Source organism: Callithrix jacchus, chromosome 11 (genome assembly GCF_049354715.1).
Source record: "Callithrix jacchus isolate 240 chromosome 11, calJac240_pri, whole genome shotgun sequence".
Lineage (NCBI taxonomy): Eukaryota > Metazoa > Chordata > Mammalia > Primates > Cebidae > Callithrix > Callithrix jacchus.
Window position 1 is genome coordinate 15703582 of NC_133512.1, and position 12576 is coordinate 15716157.

General features: G+C 36.7%; 1 protein-coding gene across 1 annotated transcript in view; it reads left to right on the plus strand.

Moving 5' to 3' along the window:
* ABCA13 (ATP binding cassette subfamily A member 13) overlaps window positions 1-12576 on the plus strand; it is a 446251-nt gene that overhangs the window by 17029 nt on the left and 416646 nt on the right. The window contains exons 2-3 of the mRNA XM_035253372.3: window positions 6842-6935; window positions 11928-12051. Of these exons, the coding sequence (XP_035109263.3) occupies window positions 6842-6935; window positions 11928-12051 (218 nt within the window). The remainder of the gene's footprint in view (window positions 1-6841; window positions 6936-11927; window positions 12052-12576) is intronic.

Here is a 12576-nt window from a genome sequence, read left to right on the forward strand (position 1 = left end):
TAGCACGATGTTTTAATTACTATTATTTTATAGAAGGCTTTGTTATGGAAAGGACAAATTCTTTCAACCTGTTGATGAAAATTGTCTTGGATATTTTTGACCATTTTCTTCCTGTAATATAATATAATATAATGCAATTGTTGTGCTCTGTATTTTGAGGCTAAATTGTTCAGTATACACATGCATAATATTATTATGCTTTTTGGTTCTCCCAAATACATTCTAAAATCAGCTTATTAAGTACGACAACAACAGCAAAATAAAAACACATAAAACCAACCAAACAAAAACCATTTGGAATTCCGTTAGAATTGCATCAAGTGTATAGACAGATCTGGGTAGGATTAACATTTTTATGGTACTGAGTTTTTTAATGCAGTAATGATATTAATTTGTTCATATATTTACTTCTCTCTATCTTTTAATAAAGTTTTATAATTTTCTTTGTGAAATAATTGCACACACTTTCATTAAAATTTTCCCCTAGATGCTTTATCTTTTGTTGATAATACAAATCATATGTTAAAAACATTTTTTTGATTAATACTTGCTGTTGTAAAGAGTTATTGCGAGGTAGATATCGGATTCTCCTCCTATGAAAGTAAATTTAGAATTTTCTTCCTGTAATATAATATTGTAATCTAATGCAATTGTTGTGCTCTGTATTTTGAGGCTCAATTGTTCAGTATACACATGCATAATATTATTATGCTTTTTTGTTATCAATCTTTTTGTTATGTATTAATCTTCTCAGTCATTGATTGATATCCTTATATTTTGATAAGAATAACAAGATTCCTTGTCTTAAAGTCTCTTTGATATTAACATAACTAATTTATTTAATATTTACCTACCATATCTTTTTTATCTCTTTTAACCATTCTATGTCCTTACATTTTAATTATATCCATTCTAAACAGCATATAACATTTTCTTTTTGAAATCAAGCTTGGTAATCCTTGTCTTTCAAATAGTGAGTTTAATCTAAGCATTATTTGAAATTAAAGCATATTACTTAAAAGTTTCTTTAGTGTATCTGTTGTTGGATAACTTGGTTTCTGATTATGTGAAAAATTTCTTTCAGCCTCATTCCGGAGAGACTGTTTTTCTGGGTACACAATTCTAGACCAACAGAATTTCTCTCAGCAATTTAAAGACATTTAACTATCTCTGATTTCTCATTTTTGATGAGTCCTTGGTAGTTCTAATTTTTTTTTGAGGTAGTGTGTCTTTATTCTTGATGTTGAGATATTCTTTTTTAGTTGTGCTTTCTTGTTGTTATTGTTTAAAGGCCATTTGGTTGGATGTCATCTTTTTGTAATCCAACTTTCTTTCTCTTAGAAGTCTGTAAATATTGATGTATTAGCATCTAACATGGAATGTTTTGAGGATATGTTTAAGGGCAGACTGATTTTTTTCCCCTCTTGTTAGGGAGTTGCCGTTTTGGTTTTTTTTTTTTTTTTGAGACGGAGTTTTGCTCTTGTTACCCAGGCTGGAGTGCAATGGCGCGATCTCGGCTCACTGCAACCTCTGCCTCCTGGGTTCAGGCAATTCTCCTGCCTCAGCCTCCTGAGCAGCTGGGATTACAGGCATGCGCCACCATGCCCAGCTAATTTTTTATATCTTTAGTAGAGACGAGGTTTCACCATATTGACCAGGATGGTCTCGATCTCTTGACCTCATGATCCACCTGCCTCGGCGTCCCAAAGTGCTGGGATTACAGGCTTGAGCCACCGCGCCCGGCCTTTGTTTTTTTTTGATCTTTCTAGACACCTGTAGTAGTCTTACTTTATTTTTGAAGTTCAATAGCTTGAAGTTTGATGGCCATAGTTTAACCATGGCTGATTTTATTTTTTCTGAAACGCAGTATACTCTCTTAGTCAGGAGATGAAATTTTCTCTTTTTCCTGGAAATTCTCCTATCTTATATCTCTGAGGAATATCCTCAAAAAATATTTTGTTCCATTTGTTGGGTTCTTTACTTTGGGGATGCCAGTTTTCCTTATGTTGCATAGTCTTTGTTTTTCAAATATATTAGCTTTTGTGTCTTAATATTTTTGCCTTTAAATTGTTTTTGAAAATAATTGTTGTTATTGTAAGCTGTTTCTCATTCAAAAAATTGAAATTTAACTAGTATGTATTTTCTTTTTATGGTTTCTAAATCATTTAAAATTCCACAGTGATGATTCTTTTGTGTGTTTTTTCCTTAGATCCATAATTTCTTTTTTCACTTATTTATTTATGTCTTTTCTCTGAACCCTTGTTTTCTGATATTTGTCCTTATTAAAATGTTCTTCTTGATGAGGCATTTGTAAAGAAATTCTTCATTTTATTTGAGTTGTTTCTTTTCCAGGGATGCTTTATGACTTTCTTTAGTTCGCTTTTTCTTTTTTTGTTGGTTTGTTTCCTTCTAAATGTTTAGATAGCTGCTGTGCTCTTTGTTTTATTACCACTCATACTTGTGGATCTCTGCCCAAGTATTATATTTGTTCTTGACTCTCTTTTCAATAAACCTGGGACCAGTTTTATTTCTCCTTAATATCTAGAGTGATCCCTGAGCATATCCTGTATGCTGTTATCATCAATAAAAGGAGAAGATTGGAAATGGTCAGGAGGGCCATGGAGAAGAGTGAGGGAAATCATCTAAGATGCAATAGAATTTTATTAGACTAGTTGAGCTCCGTGCTCTCCTGTGAAAAACTGTCAAACGTTTTATGTAATGTTTAGTTCATCTAGTCGTGGAAGTTGCTCTCCAGCTTTGGATTCTTTTCACATTTTTGTATGTAGTCCTGGAGGCCTCCAGAAGAGTCAGCCTCATTGTTCACTTTCCTTGTTTATTTGATCATTCTCAGCAGCAGTTTCTCCAACTCCTCTGTCAGAAGCAGGAGATAAGGAGACTCCTTTGAGGTGCTCATCTCCATGGATGTGGGTATTGGGGATAGTCACCAGGATTGTGAGGGGACATGGTTATGACTTTAGAGATTGTCAGCCTGTGTTGGGGTTGAGGCATGGTGGCTTATTTGATCTACTCTAGAAACTTTTTTTTTTTACATTTTGGTAGCTTTTTTTGTATTAGGCAAATGCAAGTTTATTCCTGCCTCCTCTGATTTATTTTGTTTTCTCTCCCTGTGCACAGCCCATTTTGTCTGGAAAAAGGAAAATTCTGTGAGGAAATTTAAATGTATTATTTTACCCAGGAGTTCTTGTTGTGTACATGTTTATCTGTACATATTGTTCATGTCTTCCCAAAGGCCATTGTGGCTCAGCTGTGCTGACAGAATCATGGAAAGGTTTATATTTATGCTTGGGCCACAGGGTGAGAGGAATGAGAGTGGGACAGGGATCTGGGCATCCATGAAATTCTTGGTGAGAAGCACCTTGGGGATGGGAAGCTCCAGAGTACAGGACTGAGCACTTGCACCCTCTGCAGGCTGGAGCTTCCCTCCTGGATCAGTAGGAGGGCTTTGCAGTAGTTTTGGTAGTGGGGGCATTGTTTTGTTAACTGCTAATAGGTTTACCAGACGATTATTTTTTCTTGAGAGGAGCACCATTGCATTTGGACAGCAGAAATGCCAGTTTCTGCTTCTGCCTGGGTCACTTCCTGGTGTTAAGAAGTCGGCACTGGAGGGTCCGGAATGTGGGAGATACCGCGAAGCCCTAACATTAATCAGACAGCATTCCTATTTAACAGGGATACGATTTAAAATGTTAAGCCAGGTTCAATGATAATAATGACACATAAGAAGAGAAACGTGACATAAAAACGTGATCAGAAATGGACGGCTATCTTTGCACCCCTGCAGAGAAATGTTCTCATGAAAGAGTGATTCACTTGTGCACAATGGACAGTGACACAGCAGAACTGGAGTCTGGCTACTTTTCTCTTGAATGGAGCAACTTCAATCTCCAAACAATCAAAGATTTTTTTTTTTTTTTTTTTTTTTTTACTTGTGCTTTTCAGAAGGGTCAGTGACCAGCTTGTCAATAAAGCATTTTGAGATATTCTGCTTTTTAGCTTTAATTGGAATTCTGTTATTATTTCAAGACCCTTAGAGAAACTTCTCAACAATAAGCTTCAGGGTTTTATTTTCTTCGAATATTATTTTCATTTGAAACTAGAGATTGGATGTTGATTTTTAAGCCTGGACTGATAAATATTTTTGATTTTAGATTATTTAGACAATAAATAAAATCTTTATATTGTCTAAAATAAAAGGGCAAATTCAAAATTGGAGAAAATATTTGTAATACCATAAGCCATGAAAGGGCGGAATTCTTTAATTAAAAATTAAATAGAAAATGATGCTTTATAAGTCGGCAAAAATAAAGAATAACTTAAAAGAAAAATAGGCAACTGGAAGGATAGAGAGTTAATAGGCAAGGAATTATATGCTCAACTTATGAAAAACGTTTGATCTTAACGATTGAAGTTATCATTAGGTTTTGCATATTGACTTGACAAAAAATTAAGTTTGTTAATCCCAGGTGCTACTGAGAGTATAATCAGAGTAAATGATAATTGGTTTAGTTTTTAATGAGGGCATTTTGGTTATATCTATCCAAATTAAAAATCCACATTAAAAATCATATACATTTTAGTGCAGTAATCCTATTTATCAATGGTACCTCATGGATCTACTTACGAAAGTCAGCCAAATATGTAAAAAATACCTCATGGTAATACTGACCCCAAAGAGAAAAGCATGCACATTTTCATGATGAAGTGATTGGTTAAATCAGTTAAATCCTACAGTGTAATATTATGTAGTCTTTAAAAGTAGCAAGGTAGTGTTGATATGGATAAGTGTTGATATGGAAAATTGGTTCTAAAACATTAGTTTTCATGTACATGTATTTTGTAAATAGATAACTTATCCTATAGGAGAGAATGAAAAAGAAGAAAAAACCCAAGAAAATTGTATGTTTATTCTTCTTAATGCTATCAAGTTATTTAATATGAGGTATGGTTTTTATTTTGCATATTCATATTCAGTCAGAATTAACGATAGAATCTTCCCCTACCACCTCCCTAACCCAGTACTCCAGTAACTTATTAATTTGTTACAGAGAATGACTAAAATGATTTAAATAAATAGTGATCTCTTGAGTGTCCTTGACCTTTCTTTATAGTTTAATTGTGGTCCCTTGAACTAGAGGGCCATCTGCAGGCATTTTCTTTGTTACCAGAATGTGTGATACTGTGTTTCAGGACTAGGTCAGATAACTTTTTATCATGATGCACTTTTTGACACAAGAAATACTTCCTCATGGACTATTTCAAAGAGATTGATTTATTTTTAATTAAAAAAGTTTCTTTTTGAGACGGCATCTTTCTCTTGTTGCCAGGCTGGGGTGCAGTGTGGTGTTATCTTGGGTCACTGTAACTTCCACCTCCCAGGTTCAAGTGATTCTCTTGTCTCAGCTTCCTGAGTAGCTGGTATTACAAGTGTGTGCCACCATGCCTTGCTAATTTTTTTTGTATTTTTGGTAGAGACAAGGTTTCACCATGTTGGCCAGGCTGTTCCCGAACTCCTGACCTCACGTGATCCACCCACCTTGGCCTCCCAAAGTGTTGGGATTACTGGTGTGAGCCACCATGCCTGGCTAACGAGGTTGATTTCTTTTCTTCCTTAATTATACCAGGGACAGAAAACCTCTTTTCTGCCTGTATTTTGTCTTGATGGCTTTAGGCCACTCATCTGGGTGACATTTAGATCTGCTTACAGGGAAGGGTTACTGCAATGGGATATGACCACGGCAGTTTAAAGAATAAAAGGAATCAAAGTGACCAGAAGTTCATTTTAGTTCAAAGCATTATACCTGGGAGTCTGAAACAGTGAGTCATCCTCTTTGGTGTTTGATGAAGCAGTGTTAACTTGCAGAATTTTAGGTTTTTGTTTGTGCGTTTATTCAGTGGCTTGCCTATTTTTTATCTGGCTATTAACTTTTGTATTTGTAAAGTGATGTCATCTGAATTCAATACAAGATTATCTACCATAAAACAAGTGAATAATGATGGCAGTAAAATTAATTTTATGATAATTGAGGCTTTTCTATTAATTTGGGGGGCTATACCTTATAGGTGGTATATATTTTTTTCTTCTCAAATGATTGAATTCCGTGTATCAATGGCAGTTCCTTTGCTTTTAACTTTGAAAATTTAAGGTTTTAAAAATTATCGCAATCTTTTGGGGTAGTTCTTATGTAGTCTGTGTCAAGAGATTTTACTCCAGTAATCTTAGTTTTGGAGTTTGTTCTAATCTTAAGAAAATAATTCAAATAAAAAATTATGTATACACAAACTGTTCCTTAATAGAAGAATGTGTGAGTTATGGGATATTCATTTGGTAAGAATGTTATACAGCAAGTAAGCTGATAGTTATGACCCTCTTGTGGCAAGATTGAAAAATATGCATAAAATGAAGGCAAATGAGAATTGGGGCTACCACCAAAGCCAGCAAAATATCTGTTTGGGTAAAAACGTCAGAAATGTTAAAGAAATTAGAAAAATAAACATAATTGTTGTCTTGAAGTGTGGGAAATATGGGGGAAGTTATTTATTTCTTTAATTTCTCTAATGTCATAAGTTCTGCAGTAAATAAAATGTGCAGAAAAAGGAAAGAAGTAAAAGTTAGGTCTGGTGGGAAAAGAACAAGGAGATGACACAGTCACAGATCGGGATGCAATGATTAATAAACTAGGCTGTCTCTGCGGGCTCCTGTCCCAAATGATTGTTCGGAGACATATAGCAGGAATTACGATGACCTCCTTTAAGAGATGAAAATATTGTAATACTTTACAATTTATTCAAGTGGTATTTTTTTTTTGAAAAAATTTTCTAGGTTCTTTTCCTTGCTGAATTCTTCTGGCCTTGTATCCTGTTTATAATTCTGACAGTACTTCGTTTTCAAGAACCTCCCAGACACAGAGACATTTGTAAGTTTCATTTTAAATATCCTTTTAAATTAACCTTCAGAGAAAAAAATCGTAGCACTCTTTCTCTCTTTTTTAAAGTAAACTCTGAATGTTCAGTGGAATGAATAGACAGGGTTTCATTATGACAATAACAACATATCTGGAGTATACCAATAAGCCACGACTTAGGTTTTGTCTCTTAAGAATGACATTCACACAGGTTCACTCAATCTAGCAGATAGATTTATTCTTCCAATTAAAACTGACACAATTTGGGCATAAGTATATAGCCATTATAAATATAGAAAGAGTAGAAGAAGAAGTAAAAGTGGGAGATGCATTTCATAGTTTATCAACATGATACTGATAGTAACGATGATGGTGGTAAGAAAATAATGATGCTGATGATATGATGGTGATGATAGAGATGGTGATGATGATAGAAATGACAATGATGGTGATAATAGTTATAATGGTGATGGAAATAATGATAGTGGTGATGGCAGTGAAGGTGATGAAGATGGTAGCAATGAAGGTGATGATGAAGATGATAGTGATGACAGTGATGATAATGGAGATGATAGTGATGACAGTGATAATGATGGAGATGATAGTGATGACAGTGATGATGATGGAGATGATAGTGATGACAGTGATGATGATGGAGATGATAGTGATGACAGTGATGTTGATGGAGATGATAGTGATGACAGTGATGATAATGGAGATGATAGTGATGACAGTGATAATGGAGATGATAGTGATGACAGTGATAATGGAGATGATAGTGATGACAGTGATAATGATGGAGATGATAGTGATGACAGTGATGATGATGGAGATGATAGTGATGACAGTGATGATAATGGAGATGATAGTGATGACAGTGATGATGATGGAGATGATAGTGATGACAGTGATGATGATGGAGATGATAGTGATGACAGTGATGATGGAGATGATAGTGATGACAGTGATGATGATGGAGATGATAGTGATGACAGTGATGATGATGGAGATGATAGTGATGACAGTGATGATAATGGAGATGATAGTGATGACAGTGATGATGATGGAGATGATAGTGATGACAGTGATGATGATGGAGATGATAGTGATGACAGTGATGATGGAGATGATAGTGATGATGGTAATGATAATAGAGATGATAGTAATGATAATGATTATGGAGATAATGTTGGGGAAAATAGTGACAATGGTGATAATGATGGAGATGATGAAGGTGATGACTGAAGATGATAGTGATGAGAGTCCTTATGATGGAGATAATAATAATGGTGATGGTGATGGTGATGATAATGGAAATTTTAATAATGATGGTGGTGATGATGATTGAGATGAGAGTGATGATGGTGATGATGATAATGGAGATGATGAAGATGATAGTAATGATGGTGATGATGGAGATGATGAGGAAGATGATGATAGTGATGTTGGTAATGATAGAGATGGTGATGAAGATGATAGTGTTGATGGTGATGATGGAGATGGTGAAGATAGTGATGATGGTTGGTGATAATAATGGAGATAATAATAACTATGGTGATGATGATGGAGATGACAATATTCATAGTGGTGATAATGATGGAGATGATGGTAGTGATGATGGTGATGATGATGCTGAAGATGATAACAGTGATGAGGATGATTATGATGAAGATAATGGTAATAATCGTGATGATGATGGAGATGATAGTGATGATAGTTATGATAATGGAGAAGATAGTAATGATGGAAATTATGATGATAATGGAGATGATGGTGATGATAGTGATTACTGTGAAGGTGTTGACAATTGTGAGGATGATGCTCTGATAAACTATTACTGGTAACTTCCTCTGCTTCAGGAAAATGGTCAGATGGACCATTTTGTTTCTCTGGTTTGAAACCTTAACAACATCACTCTTTGAGAAATAATGGTTTGCTTTGTCTCTATCAGGCTATACCACTTAAAATATCTATAATGTGATTGACTCTGTAAACATTACATTAATAAGGAATAAGGAATTAAGTGTTGGGATTTACCCAAAATAGTATGTCAGTTATATTTAAGTTTTACATGTATTAAGACCATTCCTATCAGTTTGTCTTTGTTGTTTGGGGATTCTGTTGTGTGTTGCAGAATGAAAAAAATGTGAAACTATGTGAGTAAAATATTATTTAGGAAAAGCTGAAAAGCTTTTCAGTGGTCCTACTTTATTATTTACTTATCTGATAAATATGTATTGAGTGCCTTTGTGTTTCAGGCTTTGCTGAGAGTAAAATGGTGTACAAGGCATTTTTTTCTGCCTTTACAGAGCTCACTGTAGGGCCACACTATTACAATGCAGTGGGAAAATTGCTACGATGGGGTTTTATACAGGGAGCCATGTGAACACACAGGAGGGGTGGCCAGTCCATTCTAAGGAAAGCCTTTTGAGGCAGTGTGCAGCTTTGTCAGAACAAGGGAATTCAGGGGAGAAATTGTTGAAGCAGGGCAGACAGCATGGACAAAAGCCTAAAGTGGAGCCAAAAGGCAGAGATGTGCTGGAGGAGTAAGCAGGGCCAAATAAATAAAAGGCTTTGTATGATGTTGAGAATGCTGAACTCTCAAAGAGCATGGAGGAGCCATTGTTTCAGATAAGGTCATAATAAAATGAGCATTTGGGCTGAAGTCTTCAATCTCTGATTCATTGATCACCCTCTATGGGGCCACCATTATTCCTGATGTGTTCATGGAAAGATGGGACATGGAAGTCATGCCAAGGAAATGCACTTCTATCACTATCTGGGCACTGTTGCTGACCCCTGAAGTCACCACCATGTAGAAGCTGTTCTGCGCCTTTCTTGTTACAGGAAGAGCTGCCCCCCTTCTTGTGCTGTGACTGAGAAGAACCTTAGAAAAGGTTATGTGGATCTTACAATTTTAGAATGAAGCCTGAGATAGCATATATGGGTATTTTCACTAAGAAGAAATAATCTTCCAAAGTTAAGATTATTTGCATAGGAAAGTAAAATTTCCTGTTAAGTACCTTGAGAGATTAAACAGGGAAGCTTGAGAAGCTTTATTTATCTGTCTGTCCCAGTACAATTCTGTTTGTGCTGGCGAAGTTAGGCTTGCGATCACCTATGGTTTGGGCAGGTTGCACATGCAGGTGGACACGCACAAGCCCAGGGCACTGCAGCTTCCTCCAGCTACACAGGAATGTGAAAACTGCTGTCGGGGCAGCACTGCCTTTGTGTTCCTGCTTTCAGGGACCAGAAAGAGAAAAACAAGAAGTGGTCAGGGATCCCGAAGAGATCTGGGAAAGTGCTCCAGGTTTCAGATGGGCTCTGGCAATCCTGGGGTGCTGGACAGGCATCTCTGTTCCAGGCCTGCTCCCTGGGGAGGTGATGATGTGCGGTGGAATGAACATTTGACCTAGAGTCATTCTTGGGTTTATGTGTGATTTGGGGATAGACATACCTGTGATTCTCAGCATCCTCACTGTAAAACGTATTTTTAATTGCATTCAATGAGATGTCCAGGATGTTCATACCTGGTTACTTGTATTACAAGGTGGCCCAATGATACCAAGCCAAATCTTTAATCTTGGAGACACACTGTATTCCAAACTAGCATCCTCAAATTCTCATTCACTGAACACCTCACCATGGTTACTTCCATTCCTGATGTGTTCCTGAGAAAAACAGGACACAGAAATTATGCTAGGGAAATACACCTTTTATAGCTAGCTGGGATATAGCTCCAAATCCTTTTATGGTCTGTTATTCTAGAGCACTGAGCCATTTGTCTGCTAATAACCCAATTTGTCCCCTTAGCTAAAAGCCTATTCATGTATTTTTCATTCATCAGACATTTAGTGAATATCTTCTATGTGAGAAGCACTGTGCTGAATGCTGGGCATAGTGGGTCTCTAAGTCCTGGATCATCTCCCTGACCAAAGTAGAGGTGAGGAGTAAGGCTGTCAAGCAGGGTTTCATGAGCTACATTGTAATAGATTACGATGGTAATCGTAACTTACTTCCTTCCTTCCTTCCTTCCTTCCTTCCTTCCTTCCTTCCTTCCTTCCTTCCTTCCTTCCTTCCCTCCTTCCTTCCTTCCTTTTTATTTTTTTGAGACTGAGTTTTGCTCTTGTCACTCAGGCTGGAGTGCAATGGCACCATCTCGGCTCACTGCAACCTCTGCCTCCTGGGTTCAAGTGATTCTTCTGCCTCAGCCTCCTGAGTAGCTGGGATTACAGGTACCCGCCACCATGCCCAGCTAATTTTTTAATTTTTTTTTAGTAGAGATAGGGTTTCACCATGTTGGCCAGGCTGGTCTTGAACTCCTGATCTCAGATGATCCACCTGCCTTGGCCTCCCAAAGTTTTGGGATTACAGGCATGAGCCACTGTGCCCGGCTGGTAATCGTAACTTTCAAGTTGCTGTAGCCATCAGCACCCCCACTACTCCCACCCTCCTGGTGGTGTGAAGAGAAGATATGGTTGGGGATGTGTAAACAGCATGTTATTCACAGAGGTGGCTTTTTGTAGTGACGTTTGTCCTGAAAAGTCCTATTTAGTGTAGAAAAATTTTTGTATTATATGATATTTAACAACTGTGTTTAAACATTAAGAATTCAATTTGCATTAAGCTTGAATTTTTTGCCAAAAGCAAAAACTCCTAAATTTTTATATGATATAAGAAGAAGCATCCTTCTTATTCTTCCTCTCCACAGCTTGTTTGCAGAGAGCCACATCTGGAAGCTTGGCTGTGAATCAGGGGTATTTCATTCTGTGAGTGGGGAAGCTTGCAAATCCTGCAGCTTGAAGCATGAATACTGACTCTGGAAGAAAGGTGTTAGATATAAAGGGTTTTCATTTTATTTATTTATTTTTTTGGTCAGAGTCCTTAGAGGTCCTTTAAATTAATATAATAATCCAATGTTATATATTACAATTCTAACTCAACAGGGATTCCATCTGTGGTAGCAGGTATATGAACTCATTTCTTCCTTGTATCTTTACCTAGGTTATTTGCAGCCCCGAGATCTGCCCAGCCGTGGCATTATCCCCTTTGTTCAAAGCCTTCTTTGTAACACTGGATCAAGGTGCAGGAACTTCAGCTATGAAGGGTCGATGGAGCATCATTTTCGGTAAGAGAAACACAAAGATCTTTTTCATAAATCTCAGAAAGCTGATACATAGAACAGACATCTGCTTTTTTGTAAAGCCTCAATAATTTGGGAGAGCTCAGAGATCATGAAAAGTACAGAAATTAAAGTTACAAGAAAATCAGTTTTATTAAATTCAGCATCACATAATTCTGGCTCCAACTAATGGTTCGTTTCCAGCAGGAGCTCTTTCCGCTGTCACTTGCAGGAATCACAGAGTAATAACTGATTAGCAAATGCCATTTGCATGGGATAATTTGTTTTCTGTAGGTTAAAACTCTGACTTCAAAATTACTTGTCTAGCCAACTTTTCATTTAGACTTGTCTAGCCAACTTTTCATTTTAGTGCCACATGCCCCCAGAACAAGTATTTTTTGAGCTACCTACTGGGTTTTTTCTACTGTGCTATTAGTTGACCAGAAGCCTGTCCCCAGGGGAGAGCACATAGAAACTGGGCAGTAACTCTTTATTTGTCGTAAACCACCTAAATGGACTACAGAATGGGTG